This window comes from Pagrus pagrus, assembly GCF_965226575.1.
Source record: "Pagrus pagrus genome assembly, chromosome: 23".
Lineage (NCBI taxonomy): Eukaryota > Metazoa > Chordata > Actinopteri > Spariformes > Sparidae > Pagrus > Pagrus pagrus.
The window spans coordinates 17,426,556-17,448,659 of NC_140205.1; the positions used below are offsets into that span (position 1 = coordinate 17,426,556).

General features: G+C 41.5%; 1 protein-coding gene across 2 annotated transcripts in view; it reads right to left on the reverse strand.

The window, feature by feature from the left end:
- Window positions 1-17,559, reverse strand: part of ano2b (anoctamin 2b) — a 74,306-nt gene extending 56,747 nt beyond the window's left edge. The window contains exons 1-3 of one of the 2 annotated variants that reach the window (XM_084345375.1): window positions 17,188-17,559; window positions 14,409-14,792; window positions 104-202 (exon numbers count right to left, since the gene is read on the reverse strand). In XM_084345375.1, the coding sequence (XP_084201501.1) occupies window positions 104-202; window positions 14,409-14,792; window positions 17,188-17,220 (516 nt within the window). In that variant the 5' untranslated portion in view covers window positions 17,221-17,559. The remainder of the gene's footprint in view (window positions 1-103; window positions 203-14,408; window positions 14,793-17,187) is intronic. The other variant, XM_084345376.1, reaches the window with a different exon arrangement.
- Between the last annotated feature and the right edge of the window lie 4,545 nt (window positions 17,560-22,104).

The following is a 22,104-nucleotide window of genomic DNA, read 5'->3' on the forward strand; positions in this document are numbered from 1 at the left end:
GAATTAGTCAAATTATTACGCATGTTGGACACTCCGCCTTACAGAATACAGACACAAGCAGGCGCTGTACATGGACAGAGAACCACAAGAACTGCTATCTCACCGTCTTGGTGGGGACTTTAATCTTGAGAAACTCAGCCTCTCGACACAGAACTGGCCAGGGCGCATGGAGACGAGTGAAGCTGGGGCCATGGGTCTTTAACTGAAAGACAAACAGAACTTCAAGTAAAGATACAACGTTTACGCAACTGAATGCAGTCAGGAACCTTCAGGAACAGAAGAAAACATGTCTATCCAGTCATGTTGTCAGATTTACTGGGTATGAGTTAGCTTGAGAGCTGCAAATGGGTCCTCCTTGTGTCCTCAAATTGATCCCCATGAAGACACACACACTCAGTTACATTCATTTCTGTGTCAAGCATAAACACCAGCTTTAACAACGATGGAATTGTGGGTTTGATTCCCAACGTGTCTCTATTCCCTGTCCACAAGTGTCTGAGCCAAAGTTTTCTACATAAAAGAGTATTTTCAAAGCCTAAACTTTTCATTTTTTGGGAAATACATCACCAGATTGCTTGGCTGAAACTACCTGCTTACCAGACCATCTGTCAGTCCTGCTTTGCAATCCAATATAGCCGACAGACTTTAGCAGGAGAGACCTCAGTACGTGCTGCACTTCTCTGCAGTCAATTGCTTCTCTCTCAGCTGCCTTTACCTTCAGACCTCAAAATTGGCTGCAGCTCAACATTCTGTACAAAAATCCAAATTGTACTTTACATCTGAACCACAGACGACCAATCCCTACCATGAGCCTGACCCACTGAAACACTTTGGCTAACCAGTTTGGCCGGCAGCATCACTGGTGTTTATAAAAGATGGATGTAGCCTGTGTTCCCAAAGCAAAGCCTGGAGCTGTTTTTCTTCACTGCTTTGTTGTAGCAGCCTGTTCCTGACACATTTGATGCATTTTTCCTCCTAAAATCATCTCCACCAAACAGAAATAAGGTATTTACTGAACGTAATATAAAATCCTGACTCATCTAGCTTGTTCTGCTAATGAATCATGCCCACACTGTAATTATTATTTAGTATTAAGGTGCATTAGCAAAATGTGATAATTGGCAGCTCTTAATAGCATCAAAAGGTCCGTGACTGAATTCTGAATATCACTGCACTGACAAACAAAATTTCTGGTCTTCTGTAGTTTACTAAAAGGCAACAATTTAACAAAAATAGAAAAAAAACAACATGTTCATTGTGAGCAGTACGAAAAACTGTTTCTCCAAATTCCTCCATTAAGAGCCAGGGCCTCATTACAGAGACTTCCTAAGACTGGAGTCCTACCTTGACTGAGTTAAATTGGACAATTTAGGCTTTTTGGTATTATAAGAAACATGTTTCCTAAATGCATTTAGGAAAAAAATCTTATTTTAAGATCTGAATTTAGCTATTACAGAACCGTCCTGAGTTAGGAATCCTAATCTAAGATGGCATAGACCCTGTGCTAAATTAAAAGTAACTGCCGGAAACAACAGCATCACTGGTGTTATGATTGAAAGGCCACTCAACCACAACTGTTGAGAAGCCAACACTAATCTTAGCCAGCTGGATAAGCTAACACTGATGATAGTCTGTTGGAAAAGCTAGCATCGATCTTAGCCACGTTATTATGGATTCCACTGTGTTTCATGCAACACCCGCCCCACACTGTTTTTCCACAGTAAAACCACAGCCCCTTCCATATGACAAAAGCCTTGATGGCTTTGTGGTGCTGGTACTCCGTGTTAAATGCTTCCATCACGCATTTATAAAAGGAGAAGCTACTTCAACTGCAAGTTCAACTGATAGGCACTGTCTGTCTGTCAAATAAATTATAAAAATAAAAATCTGACAGAAATTTCCATGGCCCTGGTAGTCCCTAGACAACAAAAGGGAGGGTGGGAGGTCGGTACACCCCTGGCTTACTGTCTAATCAGACCAGAGATGACACAAGAATTAGCCAGCTGATGTGCTATTTCCTAACTGCATGTTCAGTGGCTGTCTGGTGTTAATGGGTTGTGTTTTGTTTTCTTCTCACGGTGGGTTTTTTAAAGCAGACAGCCAACAGGGGAGCTGATGCAGCGGATTGTGAGTTGTAGTTTCCCCGGTAAACACATTGGTTGTCGCATCTGCTGTGTTTCTGGGCTAGGCAGAGCGTACTAGGGCAGCCCTGTGGACAGCCACAGACATCCATGTTGGGTCTGCCTAGCTAAGAGACACTCTAGCAGCAAAAAGAGTGGATCCAGAGGGTGGAGTGATCCTGAGAAGAGGTTGGTGTGTTTACCGGGGAAACCACAGCTTATAAACCGCTGTATGAGAACCGCAAGAAAAACAACAGATACAACCAGAGCTACACATTACACAGCATCTACGCCTCTACAAATTGAGGCTGTTAACTCATATTCATGGCTAATCCTAACCAACGCAACCAACAAAGAGCAACCAATCAGAGGCAGAGTAGGGCAAGTCTTGCAAGAAAAGCAGTGGGGTCCATAATAACGCATCTTGGCCTGTAGGAGAAGCTAACATTGATGCAGGCGTGTTAGCTGTAAATTTACCAGACCCTGGCGATGAATGCCTCTGACACACTGAAGCTAAAATTGAACGCCTGTCTTTTCATGTCCATTATAGCACGCCAGCTAACCACGTGACATGTGGGTGACACAGCCGTTGTCATGGATACAGGCAGTCTTGTGTACATTTTTAACACAGATACAGGCATGACTGGACCAAGTGGTTATTGAAGAATCGAGTTTCCAGTTTTAGTTAGCTTAGATACCAGGTCTAAGATAGGACAAGTGGTTAGGATTTTTTTCTGTAATGAGGCTCCTGGTCTGCAGCGTGAGTGAGAGTATAACCAGAAATGAAAGAGAGCAGAGCCAGCAGGGGACTACAGCCAGGTAACCTTACCCTCCTCAGACCCCCCATCAGCTTCTGTGAGAAGGGGGGAGTGACAAGAGAAAGGTGGCATGGCAAATGATGGAAACCCGAGACGATCCCTTTCTCCTCTCTCGACTCCTACTCTCCTGAGATCTTTCACTCCCCCTCACCACCACCACCCCTCCCCACATATTACTGTACGTTCTGCTACCCGCTAGACACTGTCTCACTGACTGATTGACTGACTGGCTGACTCACTATCTGTCACTCTTGCTCCTCTAATGTTTCATTATCCTCTGCCTCAGTCACATCCACACTGTTCTTTGCCATACAATGGGATACAGTGGAGTGGAAATCAACTAAACCTTCAACACTCTTTGATTAAAATGCATTCGTTACAAACATACGTATGTATATTTGTGAGACAAATGTTTATAGATAACTTGAAGGTTTAATTTAATGTTTAACTTGCACTTGGCCGTCAGTTTAGGGTGGAAAACAACTTTAAAAATCAACTCAATAAACTCTATGGTGCATGCTTGTTTTGCTTCCCTCCTTTATTCAGTGTAACGTTGTGTTTATGTAGCTGTTTACCTGTTTGGTAGGGGGTGTTATTTTGGCCTTAACCAATCAGTGTTAAGGTAGAATAAGCCAGAGAGACATATTATTCCCCAGGATGTGGTTTTAAGTCAGCATATAAGATGGCTGCTAGGAACAGTTAACTTACTGTTTGTCATGTCGATCAGAGAAATATTCGCAGTTTCCGTAGACCGTTAATAGAGATAGAGTTGTTTTTGTTCTGGAGGTCAATCTCATCCACACTTGATGCTATTTTTGTGGCAATTTTTTCTCACTTTACAGAAAAAAATAAATCCTCAATCTCAAACCTGCCTACAAAGCTGTTGTTGGCTTGATTGTTTCTCCAAGAAACAGCAATCAAAGAACGCCAACCTCATGTTATTTTTGAGGACTTTTTTTTTTTTTTTATCAAAATGTTTCCTTCGTGTTCATCGAAGCAACATTATGTAACTTTTTATCTTTGAATAACAGCTTCAAAATCATGTTGATGGTAGAGTGTCTTGTAATATGGTGTCTCAGCCCCGCTATCCCTTCTTTCTGCTCTATGTAACTTCAGTGAGAGGGTAGGATCACAGCGTTACAAGTTTTCAACACATAACTTTGCTATGACATGATGAGTTTTGTTTGTACAAATTGCTCTGATTCTGTTGGGATTTGTATTTACGAGCGGTGTTGCACTCTGAAGCTGTGCAAAATCGCACAAAAATCCAACCTTGACATAATGTCACCTTAAGAGTGAAAATTTGAAGTCAGATTCTTTTCAGGAGGAAAAAATAAATATCAATTTATGTTTTAAATGAAAGAGTAACTGCACCCAGATGAATATGGTTACAAGTAGAACATACTGTAGCAGCTGTGTGGTCATAGATTCGAGACACCATTCGGACAACAGACAACACTCCTCAAATTTAACGTGGGCAGCAAAACAACAGGGGGGCTGCATCGTCCAGGTGTGCATTAATTATCGTATTTGTACAATAATTTTGCTCTTTATACGAAGTACGATCAGTAATGCCAAAAATACCAAACTGTATGATCATTTGACAATTGTGACACCTCCATTTGTAATTGGTTTAAGTCTATGCTGTCTCGTTGTAATTCATTTCCCCACATGATCACAGCAGCAAAATGCAAAATGAATCCTAGGACTCATTACACATTTACGCATATTAGCTCTCGTGGTTATGACTTGCGTACGATGATTTTACCCAAAATATTTCCCAAAGTGATCTACCAGGAGTTTGGGCTACATGTGTTTGATGGGCCAATGAACCACCTTTCTGGAAGAAATGCATTGTGTTGCAATTAGTGAGAGGGCTCACATCGGTCTGTACGCCACCTTACTTTTTAAATGCAACATTTTTAAAATAAATGAATGTCAAATGAAACGTATATCTTAGTGTAATTGCTGCTAACACAAAAAATAATGGTCAACACAGCTGTTGAACGTGTTGATGAAGGTTCTCAGTCATCCAGCTCATGGTGATTCTACGATACAGCACTTAGAACAACTGTTTAACTGCATCTCACACAAATCTGACTACATTTCCCATAAGCCCTGTTGCCTGACTTTCCTTCTGTCTCTCCTTGAAGAACACAAACATGTTGGAAGTTTTTCTATTGGCCTATTACCCTCCCATACCACCTTTTCAGTGTTGTTGGTTCATAGACACAGAACTCATAAATAAGCAATGGTTCATTGATGTTTTGTGAAAACACTGCAGCTCCCTCATTCTTCTACTTTGTCATCTACACCTCGCTCTCCTCTCTCACTTACTTGCACCCAACTTTCACCATCATCCATTACATTCCACCCACCTGCTCGCATTCATTTCTCAGCTGCGCTCGCCCCCTTTTTCCTCCACCTCCTTTTCCCTTCCTCTCCCCCTCCTCCCCCTCTCCCTTCTCCTCTATCGCTCCATCAAAAAGCAGAGGATATAAATACCTTTCAGCCTGGAGAAGGTTAATTAGTAGCGGGATTTCCAATTAGCTCTTTATCTCTGTAGGGGGGGTAACTAGGACGCAGCCGGGGGCGTCTTTAGATGGGGGGGGGCATCCAGTATGAGAGGGTGATCGGTTGGGTGATAGGATAGCTTGGTTGAGAGCAAAGTGGTGAGCGGCGAGAGAAACCGAGTCGAGAGGAGCATGGATGGTGAGAATGGGTGAAAGATAAAGACAGTGACAGGACGAGTGTGAGGGAGACTAAACGTATCACACAGAGAAAGACAAATTAAAAGACACAAAGAGAAACACAGCATGAAAGGTGGTTATTAGCAGGAGTCTTTGAGCTGAGGTAAAGGCAGCAGGGAGAGAGGGAGGGGGTGACATTACAGGATCTCCTCCAGACCTGCAGGTGGGCGGATGCAGGGATCAACCTGGATACAACTGTGGCTACCTGTTGAATCACACATCTGATCATTTGCGTTGACTCACTGTAAAATCACTAAAACCTGCTGCTGCTTGTTTCTACACACAATAGGAACTTGATCATAAATTGTCTAGGGCCAAGGACCCTGTTCTAATATTGGTCGGACACCTTATTTTAATTATGCATTAACTCATTATGCAAAGCATTCATTTTTAGTCCATTTACAGCAGCTTCATCCTGCTGCAGAGTTATAACACCGGCTGCAGAACACACTGAGGGAAAAGCTGATACGACTCCTTCTTCGAGTACAGAGAAACAAAATTTAGGTTTTTTTTACATTTTTTTCCACAAATAAATGGAGGCTGGAGTTGCCACAATAACAGCTACGGTTACATTTCATCTGTGACTTTTCATGCTCCCGATTGCTGTGCTCTGACAATCATCTTTTTTAAAAGGCAGCCTCAAAACCTTTTATGTCAGGTGCCTTTCAATAACTCAGTAGTTTGTTGCGAATGACTGGTTGTGAATAGGTGAAACGTAGAGTACAAAGCATGTGGGCAAGGTGAATTGGAAAATGTGTTAGTCTGTCTGCATGTGTAAGCCTTATTACAGACTCACAACTTTTTCTATTGAGTATCTGCCGCTCTCCCAGACCCAAGCTGGGTGTAATGGTACTTAAGGTATTGCAACGATTAATCCCCTGCAGCCAATAAAGCACTTCCCTCATAGACCCACCACTATTAAAAAAGAAATCTGTAAAGCTTTTGACACAACAGGCTAATTGTGAATCTTTGTATTATGATTTTTATGTGCTATTTTGTGACGTCATCACAATGTAAAGTCTATGGGGAGTGCAGGAACTCAGTAATGTGCATTGGCAGTAAATGGATGTCTGAATGGGCTGTATTCAGATTTTATAATAAAGTTTGCCTTGCCTGCACCTGAAAGTTTCAGTTTTACCCTTTACACCAATGCTGCTGCATAGAGCAGTGTTTGCTGTTTATTCAAAATGTATTAATATTGAACATGTCCAAATGGCGCCAATTTGACACTGCACTTCCTTGGCACCTCAGCAACACACCTGCCAAGTGTGAAGTAGATCTGATGAGCAATTCTCAAGATATGCTGATTACATACAGACATACATACATATCTATATATATATATATATATATATTTATATATATATATTTATATATATTTATATATATATATATATATATTTATATATATATATATACAGTGGTGGCCAAAATTATTAGAACACCTGACAGATCTGAAAATATTGACCTTTTTTTCCCCCTCCAAAACATGATTTTATTTCATAATGTTCATGAAACATGCAGATGGTTGCTCTGAGCACAACAAATATCAGATGGAGTGAGTCCTACTGTTTTTATCCACTTTTAACTTGAATATTTGTCCACCTTTTGCAGCAATTACAGCAGCACATCTCTTTGGCATAGTGTCATTATATTTCCTGAGAACTTCAACACTAATGCTATCCCATTCCTTCTGCAACTCAAGCCAAAGGCTTTCCTTTGAATGTACAATAGATAGATAGATGATGATTGTGTGACATTGACAGTGAAATAGGCCTAGCTTGTTTTTTGTAAGGAAAATGACCTAAATCACCTTATGATGGCACTATTCTATGGTTTATAGAGCATAATGATGACTTTGTAGATATTTCATGTGTTTTATGGGTATTCTAATGGCCAATTCAACAAAAACAACTGAAACCTCTTAAATATGCCAGGTGTTCTAATAATTTTGGCCACCACTGTATATATATTACCTGGCCAATAGTGCTGCTTTATAGCATTAGCCTGCTCCTACCTTGCCAGTCTGCACTGATATTAGAGGAGCGTTACCAACTGCAGCAACTTCACTGCTGGACTTGAGTTAAATTTCAGGCGTCAAATGCCATCAAAGGGGGGGAATGCAACATTAACATACGTCAAAATGTGGAACTGTCATGTACAAATCAGCAAAAACTATGTAACATTAGCTTGCTAGCTTGTTAGCTACCAAGACATAAGCAAAGTAGCGATTGTTCTGTGCTTGTTATAAAGAAAAGGACCATAATACATTGACACGACTGAGTTCTCATAACCCTCTGTTTGAAGTGTGCCTCTGGAAGATCTAAGTTTGGAGGGCCGTGTAGTCGTAACACTTCCGCCCTACACACGCAACTGTTGCAGTAATTGCCTGACATGCCTTTCCCTCCAAGAGAAAAGAGTTTGCTGTCCCGCTGCCTTTGTTTGGAGAGTATCGGTCTGTACCAAAGGGAAGTCTTACCAAACAGTTAATCCTGCTCTTTCTGTTCCCAAGCCCCCACAGACTGAACTCTTCACAAGTCCCAGCTCCACTTCTTAAATTAACATCTTGCTCTGATTTAATTAAAAGTGTTCTGTAAGAGGATGTCCCTCGAGATCGAAGGTCAGCTCAATAATCCTCAGACACAGTCAACATGTTTGACATTTAAGCCATTCTCTTTTTTTCTACCATCCAATTAATGTGAAGTCAAACAGGTTGCTAGCAGGCAAGAGAGTGAAGTTTGGTACAATGCAAGCGTGGAGAAAAAAAAATACATTGGGTCTGTTTTTCATCTAAATGTCACTGGTTACTGGGAACATTTGGTTCCACTGTATTTGACGGGGTGTACATAACACTGACATGACACCTGTCATGAACATTAAAGGTGCAACATATAAAAAAAATATTTTAAAACACTCAAAAATGAACTAAAACTATAAACAGTACGTTTGTTGTTATGTCAAAGAAGTCTGCATTGAGTTGCAGAGGTATTTGCAAACCAGCTAGCCCTGGCCCTGAAAACCTCTTTGTGCTAATAGTGGAAACACCAACACTACCCCAGTAGCCTGACTAGCTGCACAGCTAACTGAGCTAACAAGCTAACAGTAGCTGCAGAATATAGTTAGCAGCAGTTAGCAATTACTCTGGTGATATGTTGCCCCTTAATTGTTCGGAGTATGAATTCAGGCCAAATAGGAGTGCTAGTTTCACAGCTGAACAAGTTAACTAGCGTGGTTAGTCGTTAGCCGTGAAGACTCAATACATGGTCATAGGACAATACAACACAGTATAACGGCTACTTATTCCCACCTAGCTTTTAGCTTTCAGCTTCACAGCTAACCAAGCTAACGGGCTTGGTCATGGAGACTTGGTCATTATGTCCATTTCCATTATTCAGTGTGCTTTGTGAACATTAAGTGTTGCTTTGTTGAACAGTTGGCTCATTCAGTGATTCATTCATTCATCCAGTGCTGCATTTTCAACCTGCTTAAGAAGCAAAGCCACAAATGTTTAATATTCAAAAGTGCTAAATAGCAGATTTTAACTTTCATTATTGCATACCAGCCCCACAAACAGTGTTAACTGACCCGTCAGATTAACCATAATCCCTCAATAACTACTATTATGTCCGTTAAAAACCCTTTGGCACACATTTCAAGCCCCTATAACCCAACAGGTCAGCAGATAATACCCGGTCACTGTGATGTAAGATAATTTATTTCAAATTAGATTATCTGGTTGCATCATTCTTGTGCAGACATCTTCATTACTGCTGTGACGGCATGTGCTTCACTAATTCTAATGCGTCCAAGTAAAAGACTAAACCTGATTTGCTGGATTATCTTAATATGTGCACACAGATTAAAGAGACTAAATGCATTAATGATTTCCACTTCTCTGATTGTATCTGTACGAGTGATTAAGTGAGCGGCAAACCTTCAGTTATTATCCGACAGTGTTCCTTCTCTTTGTCAGCACCTCCTACAACCACATCCAGCTACACCCTAATGGACGGAGTGTAATTATGTTTGTCAGTCATTTTGTTGGAGCGCCCGTCGCTACATTCAAATGAGGGATATTGGAGCGCGAGTCTTCCTCTTCATCGCGGCTGCTCTCGGCAGCAGATTCGATCTCCCCCTCTCTATCAATGAGATGCGATAAGGAGCTATCAGTCAGTCAGCTAATCTCATCCTGGCTTAGGCTCCATGGCCACACTGTCAACAATCTGATTAATACTAGCCTGCAGACCTCACACACTGCCAACTGGCTGCTGTCCAGCACACACACATGTCCACACAGTCACATGTATTTAGCTAAATACATATCACACACACACACGCGCACACACACACACAAATCCTTTTATCCTGCATTTAAAGCCCAGATAATTCTTCCCTGAACAACATAGAGTAAGAGCCAATTGGTGACCACATTGTGCTGTTGTGATGTAACAATTCACAAAACTGCAAGACAGTTCCTTGAAGCTTCCAATGTGACACTTTGTTGTCCCAAATGATTCGGCTCGGTGTCGCAGCCAAAGAGCAGCAGCGTTCAATTTGCAAACAGCGGAACTTTAACAATAACTACATTTGTACAACTGTGTGGCAGCGAGCCTGCAGCTGCACTACAAGTACACAGAGCACACAGACTGTGTGTTCTGCCAAGTGCCTATTACGCACGCGCATGCACACACACACACACGCGCACAACAAAAGCCAAACTAAACTACACACTCTCGTGCGCAAGCACTGGTTGCTACGTGACAAACAATCACGGCGAAGCGATTTGTACATGTCAAAACAAAATTACCCGTTTCGGGGCTAAATTAGTAAATCGATACAAAGAGGTCAGCCCAGCAGCTGCGTTGGCTGCAGGGAGTAGAATTAAAGTCTGCCAGCACACATGGAACCGTGAAGCCCGCGTGCAGATCCAGGCTCCAAAATAAAGTCCCAGTCATAGAGGCAGTAGACTCAAAATAACAGAGACAGCATGGACACGAAGGAGTGTAAAAACTGAATCATGGCTACAAAACAGGTAAATGTGAGTTATATTTGCTATATTTTGTCATTAAGCGGTGTCGGCCATCTGTAGAAGAGGTCAGAGCATCAACAATGAGTGTGAATTAAACTGAGGTCAAACTGAGACTTCACTGCACTTTAGGAAGATGCAATTAAAACGCTTTAAAATGTACAGAGCTACACAACTTTGCTCCAATCTGGTTCTGGTTATGTTTGATATATTTTGACCATGTAGATCAGTCGTCAGTCTTTACAGTTGCCACAGGATCAATACACATCCACACTATTGGCAGTATATATCGTCGGTTTATGTCTTCCAGCAAGTGTTTCTGGGAGAAGGAACAAGGCTGAATGACTCACCAGACTTGATTTTTTTTTTCCCATCGCTCAGGTTTGCAGGTTTGGTGCAGCTTGCACCGAGTTATGCATTTGTGTGTTGCCCTGGATACGAGCTGCTCTGACAGAGAACTTCAGAAGGATTTTCTGTCAAGGATTTTATTACAGTGGTTTTTTGATGAATTTTTCCACGGCTCGGTGGGCTTTTTGGGGGAAAAGGTTTGGTGTTTTATTTATTTCTTTAATTCTGTCATGTGTTTTTTCTGTCTTTTGGTGAGCTTAAAGGAAAAAGTTAGCCCAAAAATATAAAATGCTGTCATTTTCGACTCAATCCCATGCCGATAGAAAGTTGGGTGAGCTTCATAGCCCACACAACATTCATGGAGCTTCAGAGCCAAAATGCATTGCAGCATCATCTTAAAACAAGTAGTTTGGGGACTTGTTTTAAAACGCAAAAAATAACTGAAAGAAAACAAAACATACAATTTTAAAAGACGTTATTTACACCCTTTTTTAACCGTAATCTTCACTGGAGCATCTAAGCTAAAAGCGTTAGCATGCATCATCTGAAGTGGGTGCACAAGCTCAAACACACATCTAGGCTGTAAATAAAATCTTTTCAAATCAATTTGTGATCATGGGGCTTCTGGAGACTTGGATTGCACCAGGCAAGCTGTGTGGAGCTATTTTATGCTTTCTTTCAGTTGTTTTTACATTTTAAAACACGTCCACATCTACATCAGTTATTTAGGAGAACGTTGCAACACAGTTTTGCTGTGAAGCTACAGAAATGTTTAGTGGACTACAAAACTTCAGACTTTCCACCGGCATGGGAGTGAGTAGGTACTGACTTAATTTTCACTTTTAGGTGAACTTCTCCTTTCTCTGCTCAAAGGAGTTGAAAAAGTCTACTTTTTGGGTCATTTAAATAAACTGTTGTCATGTAGCATGGTGCAGATTACTGCCCATTGTTAGTGCTGTTTATACACTGACAGCTTGATGACTGATTCGACGACTGGGTGTAAAATGGAGCTCTCCATTATGTCCACTGTGAACAAACGGCCCAGAAATGGATGGTGGAAATCTTAGTGAGCCTTTGGCTGTTGTTGTGCCTGCACTTGGTTTCCTCTAAACTGACACATATAGAGAACAAGTGTTTCTGTAATTTTGTCCGTTGGCAGCAGGGCGATTAAGGTACAAAAAGATGGTATATGAAATTTCAAATGTGAAATAAAGTATACATTTCAAGTTTTATAGAAACCTCATTATGACACTAGGCTCCTGCTGGTGTAATAACCACCTTATATCCTTAACTACACCTCGAGTCTCACCCACCTCTTTTCCCTGCCATCTGAGCCAGGTTCTTATGTAGGCGCTCATCTTAAATAGCTCAAGACAGGGTTACATCAGATCCTCTGTCAAGGTTTAGCCTAAAAAAATCCTGTAAAACTCAGTAAAAACTATATCATTTAGTTTGTGAATCAACCCACAGGCTGTTAGTTAGAGACTGGACTTATAATCCTGATCAACCATAACTGTTCATCATACTAAAGGAGAAAGCTTTCTTTAAAATATCAAACTGTTCTTCGGAAGAACATCTTCCTCTACCACAGACCAGCAAAAGGGACATGCTAGTGGTTTTTTATGTTCTTGACCACCAGCTAGTAATGCTCTACTTACAGCTGCACCAAAAATGACTTCTAAAAACTTAATCTCTAATTATCATCCAACCAACCCTCAGTGCTATGATGTATTTTTGCATCTTTGAGTTCTTGTTTTGGTTATTAAAGCCTGTAATTTTACTATTTTGTTTAACTCTCACTGTTCTCCTCGACGTTGTTTCCAGCTGCAACACACAGCTGTACTCAGACCTTGAACCCAGTGGAGTCTGACCTCGCACATCATGAAGACCCTGGAGAGACTCGTCTTGGAGCAGCTCCGGCCCTTGGTCAAACCACTCTTGGACCCCCTACAGTTCGCCTATCAGCCCCAACTTGGAGTTGAGGATGCCATCATCTACCTGCTCAACCATGTCTACGCCCACCTGGACATGTTTTTTGACTTCTCCAGTGCATTCAACACCATCTTTCCGGCTCTACTGGGTGAGAACCTGACAGTGATGCAGGTGGATTCCCCTCTTGTGACCTGGATTATTGACTATCTGACTGGCAGACCACAGTATGTGCGCTTACAACACTGTGTGTCAGATAGAGTGGTCAGCAACACCGGGGCCCCACAGGGGACTGTCCTCTCTCCCTTCCTCTTCACCCTCTACACCACGGACTTCAACTACTGCACAGAGACCTGTCATCTCCACAAGTTCTCGGATGACTCAGCAATAGTTGGATGTATCAGTGAGGGTGCTGGGGATGAGTACAGGACTGTTGTGGATGGCTTTGTCACATGGTGTGAGTGGAACCATCTACAGCTTAATGTGACAAAGACCAAGGAACTGGTTGTGGACCTGAGGAGGACCAAGGTGCCGTTGACACCTGTTTCCATCCAGGGGGTCAGTGTGGAGGATCATAAGTATCTGGGGGTCCATATTGATAATAAACTTGACTGGGTAAAGAACACTTCCCTCTACAGGAAGGGACAGAGTCGTCTCTAATTTCTGAGATGGCTGAGGTCCTTCAACATCTGCCGGACTATGCTCAGGATGTTTTATGAGTCTGTGGTGGCCAGTGCTATCCTCTATTCTGTTGTGTGCTGGGGCAGCAGGCTGAGGGTAGCGGACGCCAAAAGACTGAACAGAGGGAGCTGGACTCTCTGATGGTGGTGTCAGAGAGGAGGATGCTGTCCAAGTTGCATGTCATCTTGGACAATGGCTCCCATCCACTCCATGACTTGGTGTTCAGCCACAGGAATACATTCAGCACTAGACTGATCCCACCAGGATGCACCACAGAGCGCCACAGGAAATCATTCCTGCCTGTGGCCATCAAACTGTTCAACTCCTCGCTCTGAGTGTCAGACACTCTCTGGACACTTTGTTTCTCTCTAATGTGTAATAATTAAGACAAACAATGTGCAATAACCCATATTTTAACACTGTATATATGGATATATTCCAGTAGAATGTACATTTCTTGTATTTTTGCCCTGTTTTTGTTGTTCTTGCTTATATATAGTTTTTATTTTTCTGCATATTTCTGAGACTTTGAATGGGAGCAGCTGTAACCCAAGCAATTTCCCCTCGGGGATCAATAAAGTATTACTGATTCTGATTCTGATTCTGAGTCTCCCCCTGCTAGCCATTTGAAAGAATGCAGGTTTAAGGCACTTCTGCAGTGGCTTCAATTTTCTGACCCAGAAGCTCCGACCACTATTTCATACAGTCTGTGTCACGGCCACACACGAACACTCACGTCTTTGTCTCTCTCTATCTCCAGGCCGGCCTCCAGCAGGTTGGCTTCGAATTCCTGTCTGATTAGACGCATCTCATGGTCAGCGGGCTCCGTTGGCTCGTTCCCTCCTGAACTTCCGAGCTCCATGAACACCTCGCCGGCACTCGCAGCTTCTCCCTGTACGCCGCCTCCTCTTCCAGCCTCCACATCTGAGCCTACCGAAGGGGGAAAGTTGCCGTTGGAAACAATGGATAACCTGTCATGTGAAACTGAGGTGCTGGCCGGAGATCGTATGGAGCCGTGCCGTCGCTGATGGAAGACCAAGACGTAGTCAACTTTCCTTCGGCCATCAGAAAAACAAAGGCCTTCTCCGCTGCTCTGAGGGCTTGCAGTTGGTCCCACAACCTGTAGGGAGCCAAGAGAAATCAAAGGGGAATGTAAAATATCACCCACAATACTGTAGCAGAACCAACCATAGACCCTATTCACATGACAGCCATTTTCCTTTGCTCAGGGTGGGAAACTTGAATTATGGGATAATCTAATGCTGCTGTGTTCAAGGTTGAGAGTGGTATAAACATAGGTCAGAGAAAATGTTGTCATTTTTTACAGCTTTCTAAATGATCAGCAACGGGAAAGATGATGGATACTGAAAATCATATATAGCCCATTAGCAACTGTTAGCATTTAACCACATCCTAACTGACATTACCTTTCGATGACATCTCTCGTGTTTCACTTCAACTTGTGTTGACATTTCTGAATAGATTTATGCTATGACGAAGTGTTGTAAAATAGAGGAAACCAGCCATCTTCGTCATACTCTAATCATCGCGAGGTATCACAGTCAATTTAACAAGAACAAGTTGTTTAAAGCCGGCAATAAACAGAACCTTCAAGCAGCAGTGGAGTTATGTAATAACCGTTTGAATGAACTTAAACATCTACTGCACTGTCAGCACACGCAAACAGAAGTGGCTTTTGGCAGGTTCTCAAAAACACTGAAGTGAGAACCTTCAGCAGCAGAGTGGGCAGTCAGCTCACCTTTGGCAGTTTGATTCTTTATTTAGACAGGGAAAGTAGAGAGAGAGACTAAACATGGAGGGCACAAGAGGGAACACTCTATAGGCTCTGCAGGGCAGGATGGGATATTTATTTCACTTCCAGAGAGCTGGTTTCTTACTATTCAGCAGGACAGACTTCTACAATACGGTGCTGTGCATCTCTGCTACTGTCTAATAAATCCTCTGCTATGTTCATACTAAATGTATTTGTTGGAATTAGACGAATACATTGACTATGATAGCATCAGCCCAGTGTGTGTGTGAGATTTAGTAATGTCCTCCTTCTTAAAAACCACATGAACTGTAGTGTTGTGTTGTCTTCTGCCTGACTACTCATAAAAGTGCAATATTTAACTCAAAAACAAGCTAATAATGGAATAACACCGCTGCTAGCCAGGACCCTGTGCTAGCTAGCTTAGCTATATCGCTTCAAAGTCATGATGTTTTTATTTTGCTGAAACATTAACGTCGCTCACATAAATCAGATGGATAAATAAATGGGAATAAATATACAGTCAAGCTTAAGGTTCACTCGGAATAGAAAGCTGAATAGGCAAATTGCTAAACTGCTGCCACTGTTGCTCTGCTACTGGTTTTGTCTTACTAAAATGTAATAAAAGCTAACAGAGATGGCTTCATTTTTGCCTTGGAATAGTATTTTTGGGAAAAATGTCTTCTACATTCACCGAGAAATGCATTTAAGGTTAATACGGTCAACTTTGCGTAAAAAGGTTAACATCCAGCTGTCACAAAGCAACACTAGCATCTAGCAAGAGTCATGTTTTGGTAAACCTAGCAAGCGTAAGGCTAATATTCAGCCGCTAAAGTGCCTGTCTGCTGTTTGGGGCTCAGGCGGTATTTGAGCAATGTGACTGAACCAAAACACTTATTCATCACTTGTTCAAGTCAGATATTGGTAAAAAATGGTGACATAGTTGCTATTTTATTTAAATTCATGCTCTATATAGGCTAGCACTGTCAAACATGAATCAATCAGTCACATCAAGTGATTAGACGAGAGACTCCTGTCAGCTGTGAAGAGGCAGAACTGTAACGACAGTGTTTTCAGAGGTGTGCATTCTTTACATTCACTGTTTCATGATCAACAGATGTCAAAAATTAAAATATTAGTTAAGATTTTGAGTGAGATTTCTTATTATTTCTTAGTACATATAATCAGCTGAACTATATTTACTCTGGCAGAAGTCTACTGTCAAGTAAAATAACAATATCCATTATTTTTGGAAGTTGTCCCCCATATATACACTCTATAAAAACATACAGCTTCAAAGTCTTGGGACTTTTCCTCAGGGTTTCTGTTTGCTGACACTTCATTTTAAAGAAAAATGTACCAGGAGGATGCATTTGGTTCACAGTAGCTGTAGTTTCAAGAGGGGTCCCAGATGCTTAACAAAACCTCTGGGGGATGTTCCCTGAAGGTTGCCAGAAGGTTGTGAATCCTAGAAAGAACCTGTATAATATATTTTTAGGTAAAAATAAATAAATAAATAAAAACTGTGTTTTATATTGTCTGGTACACTGGCTTGAATTATCTCATTTATTTCCAGAATCAGCTCCTGGACAGTGGTTCACAGCCAGGTTACCTCATATGAAAACTCTCAGCGGGTCGCACAGAAGATGTTAACACAGATTGGTCACAGGTGTCGCCAACTAAACTCAAAGCAAAGACGAGAAAGGCAAAAAGAGTGTCGGCGGATGGATACTGGTGTACTTACTGGGGTCTTGTCTTCACCCGGGGAGATCTGCATGCTGTTGCGCTTTAAAGACACACGGAGAAGTAGGAGAGAAGAGAGAGTGAAAGTTGGCGGCTTTCGAAGAAATAGGGATCCCGATTCACCATCACCACTTTCATCCCCATCATCCCCCAAATGACACCCGAGGTCACTCCGGATAGTCCACAGTCCGACAGGAGTGACGGCTGGTCAGCGCCCCTTTACATTGTTCTGTTAAAGACGGATCTGTCAGATTGAAGAGGCAGCGAGTACAAGCCTCAGCAGCCTGATCACATGCTGGTGATACCCATCTATCCAACTGTGTGATCTGGAGGCTGCCTGCGCACCGCCGGCGCTTTTGGCACACAGCGCGCCACACTGTAAAAAGTGTCCGGATGCAATATGTTAATAAGTCTTGATGCTGAGTGTAAAAAATGTCTTTTTAAATAAAGGAAACCAACTCGTTTTGGTTTTGTTGCGAGATTGGTGAGAATTAAGGTTATTTCCTGTCTGGTTTCAAATGCTTTTAGAAGTCTATGAAATATATTACGCCTCAAATTTCACCTGACTGTAAAAAAATATCCTTTCACGAGCTGGTTTTGCAATAAAACATGGAACTAGTTTTCCTTTCCTGTGTGTTTTTATTCTGTTTCTCGATAAGTTTTTTTTATATATACATTATTATCTTGCTCTGATTTCTAAAATGTAAGGTTAAGATGGATATTTTTTGCAGTGTGGAGAGATTGAGCTTTGACAGCTCACTGATGTAACTTGGACAGAGACCTGTGCTGCACCATGATCACAGAAACATATATAACATGTATTAAAAGCATTTTGTCGCAGGATTATATTTCTGTGCATTTTTAGAAGAAATCGTTCAAACGGCCTACACAACAGACCTCAAACGCATCTCGCTCAGTGATACACACTCACAGAGAGAGAGAGATGCCTTCTGTGGCACCGCTCACCCCAGGCTTTACCATTAACCTATTTCTAATATCAGCCTAAAATCCTCAGCTGGAGTCTTTTCCCTAAACTAACATTAACCTTGAACTCTTGTGCTCACACTTTTTTTTACTCAAATTCAGGTCAGAGTCGCCCAAATACCTCTTTCACGGCTCTTATTTTGAAAAACTACAAGATTGAACACCTTGAAAGCCAAATTGAAGAGAACAGCTGCCTCCATCATCATCACTGATTGTAATATCTGAGGACACGTGTAATGAGATTTTTTCTATTTTATGCTAACTCATAAAATGATGCAATGCTGTGAAATACATTACCCACAGAGGAAATATTAGATGATTAGCTCACTTTTACAAGTACCTCCTAGTGTACGAGCAGGCACCCCGACAGTGTAAAGTTTTGCACAAACACACACACTTTCTGTGGTCCTTTAATCACCTGTAACAAACTTTGTGATTCCTCGGCCCATGGTTCCTCTTTAAAGGGCTCAGCCTCCAGGATGCTGTAGGTCATGGGCTCCAGCACCACCCCGGGCATGTCCTTCAGATGGTACAAGGCGTCGCTGTGGATGGAGGAAGACTCGCTGAGTGCTGTGGCCACTTGGACATAGCCCGCACCATTGGTCCATGTTTCTAGAAGACATTAATTTGAATTAAGAGAAATACACATGTTTACAAATCACAGTTAAGCATCTTGATTGGACTGTTGGTCATGTAAGACTGCACGAGGTTGAAGGGTGAAACATTTTGAAGGTTTGAGGAATTTGCTCACCAGGAATTATTTATTGTGCTGTCAGTCACTAAAACTCAAAAACATGGAGGTGGTGAAGAGGTACTTCTTCAGGCAGTGGGTCCAGTTTACTCCAGGTAAGTAATTCCCACCAGGGACACAACACAAAACTCAAACAGGGTGAATGTGGAGCTTCTTGGATGATTCAGCTGTATTGATTCAGGTGTATTTTCACATCTTGTCCTTTGAAGCTTTTTTTTTTTATTTGTCCCGGAAGATTCAACCACCTGTACTACATTTTCAAAGCTAGCTTCACATTTGCGCTCTTCAAAATGGTAATAAAATGAGCATAAAAAGATACCGCTATAAAAATAACTGAGCTAACAGTGTGACAATAAAAGTCATTTTCACACATTCGGTTGAAAAGATTTGGTAGCAGTTCAAATACACTTTCTGCAACAAGAGGTAAGGTCATTTTAAGAAAAACCCTCAGAGAGAACTTGACATTCTGGGGAATACGTTTTTATGTTGTTTTGGTGGGAGTTAGATGAGAAATCATTACCAGTCTCTGTCTAGACTGCAGTCGACAGCTGCTTAGCTTAGCTTAGCAAAGCAAAAAGACAGGAAACAGGGACAAACAGCTAAGGTTACCAAATCTGCCTACTAGCACCTGTAAATCTCACTACCTAAGTAATATCCTATATCTTACTTGTTTAATCTGCAACAAAAAAAGAAAAGAAAAGAAAAGAAGAAGAGGAAGAAGAGGTGTGATGTGGAAGTCACTGCCCAGGGCCAAAAGAATAGTCCCCCACAAAATCCCCTATAAGAACACAACTTGTCATTTTTATGTTTTAGTTTTGTACTAATGAAACAACTAAGATATACTGTGTGATCCCTCCACTGTAAAACGACAAAGATAACAGTATAACAATAAAAGTTATATTCCACAACTGGTTGAAAAGCTTTGCTAGCTGTCAGTTCAAAAAAACTTACTGCAACAAGAGGGACGGTCGCTTTAAGAAAAGCTTCCAGAGAGAAACATGACATTTTGGGGATTTTTTTTTTTTTTGCTTTCTTGCCGGGAGTTAGATGAGAAGATCAGTACCAGACACATATCTGCATATAAGACTACAATCAACAGCTGGTTAGCTTAGCTTAGCACAAAGACCGGAAACAGGGACAAACAGCTAAGGTTACCAGATCTGCCTACACCAGCATCCCTAAAGCGCACTACCTAACTAAGACCTTATATCATACTTGTTTGAACTGAAAAAAAAGAAAAAAAAAGTCTTTGCGCTAAGCTAAGCTAACAGGCTGCTGCTATACTATAATAAAGAAAAGACTGAACAACTCTGATGAAGCAGCTGCAGAAACAGAACTACATCCTCTAACAGACAGAATGTCAAAATTACAGAAATATTTGGAAGGAACTTCCAAAGTTTGAAAAAAAAGCCCTGGGGGGGGGGGGAGAAATAATGTGCACTGTTGGTTGGTAAGTGTGTCACTTCCTGCCACAAGAAAAGAGTAAACTGTATATACATAATGAAATAAGATATATATGTGATCTATTTCATTCATTCATTATCTAGTTTATTCTGTTAGTTAATATTGTACACAATACACAATTTTCTTTAATTTCCTTCATCTTTTCATAATTGTGGTTGTGTTTTGGCAAAACATGTAAGATGTCATGCTAGTAAAGTCTACTGAATTGAACTGAATGGACTGTAAACAGTCCTCTATCTTGCCGCTACAAAACCAGCCTAATAGAGTGTTGAGGTGTTAAATGCCTTGCTCAGAAGCATCTTGAGATCTGTCATTTGAGAATTGAAAGCATTATTCATCCGCTTTCTCACACGTTTTCTTAAGTACGGTGGAAATTCGACGTGGCAGTTTCCTAACGGACCTCTTTATTACGGTGCGGTCTCACGATTTCTGTGATTTGAGGATCAACGTGTTGAGTTGCTGCTCGTCGTTACTGGAGCCACAGATATGCAAAGTGGCCTAGTGAAGCTTTTGTTTCAAACCATGCGAACTGACGCGTGTGTCAGTCAATCACACAAACCCCGTCTCAGAGCACTTTACAAAGGACAAGCCTACGTAGAGCCAACAATCCGACTCAAAGAACACAATGAAATAGAAGGAAACAAAAAGCGCAAGGCGAGAAATATTGTAAATGTTGTAGAAGTCTTGATTTTATTTTGCACAGTGCGCTGGGAGGACAAAAGCAGCAGCAGATGACTTGTTGCTCAGCCTCTGCACCGTGCACTTCTCTGTCAGCGGTGACAAAACAGACATTTCTCCATCTTCATCAATTTGACTGCAACAGATTGCCACTTCTTTTCCTTTTTGCAATAAGGTTACTATGTGTGTGTATGGTTATTTTAGGGATACAGACAGCTGTAGCCATAGTAACACACCAGGCCACGTGCTGTGCTCTCATTTCAGCACCACGGACAGCTCTCTCCCTGTTTCTTTCTACCTTGCTCTCCCTCGTTCCACACGCAGCCGAGCAGCGCTTAAACATACTGTACGATCGTGTGATCCGACAGCCAGGTCAAGAGGAGAAAAATGTTTGAAGAATTTCTATTGAAGCGTTTTCGAGCTATTAGGAGAGATCATTTATGGCAACAGTTGTTGTTCCTGTTCCTCACAGCTCACTTGACAGCAGCTCAGTAGCCCGGAGGTCAGGGAGGCAGGCCCGGGAACTGGAAGGTCGCCAGTTTGAATGTGGTAGGAGGGGAAATGAATGAGAAAATCCCTCTTGTATAAATAAAAAAGCAGGGCAGAGCAGGAAATCAAAAATGAGGCTCTGTTGAACGTTTATGATTTTAAAGTGAAGAACAAATTGCATGTTTGGGCAGTCTATCTCAAGGAAGTGATATCAGCCCTCACAAATTATCAATTAAGTGTAATTAATGCAGATATATATAAAGACTCATGTTTATTTCAGCCCAGATATTTTATTTTGTCACATTTATATTGCTGTGTTATCATATCCTATTACATATTACCTCTCGTGAAATCTTTTTGTACACAAAATACACTAAATTGAGGTTTAACTTTTGGCTTAGTTTCCCCTTCAAAGTGCCGAACAGAGAAGCTTCCTCAGCTTCTTATATATTTATATCAGAACCTTCAGGAATTTCACACAGCCTCTGTTTCTGATTGTGTAAGATAAACACTCTCACTGTGATTTCTAATGGCAGAGACAAAGGGCATCTT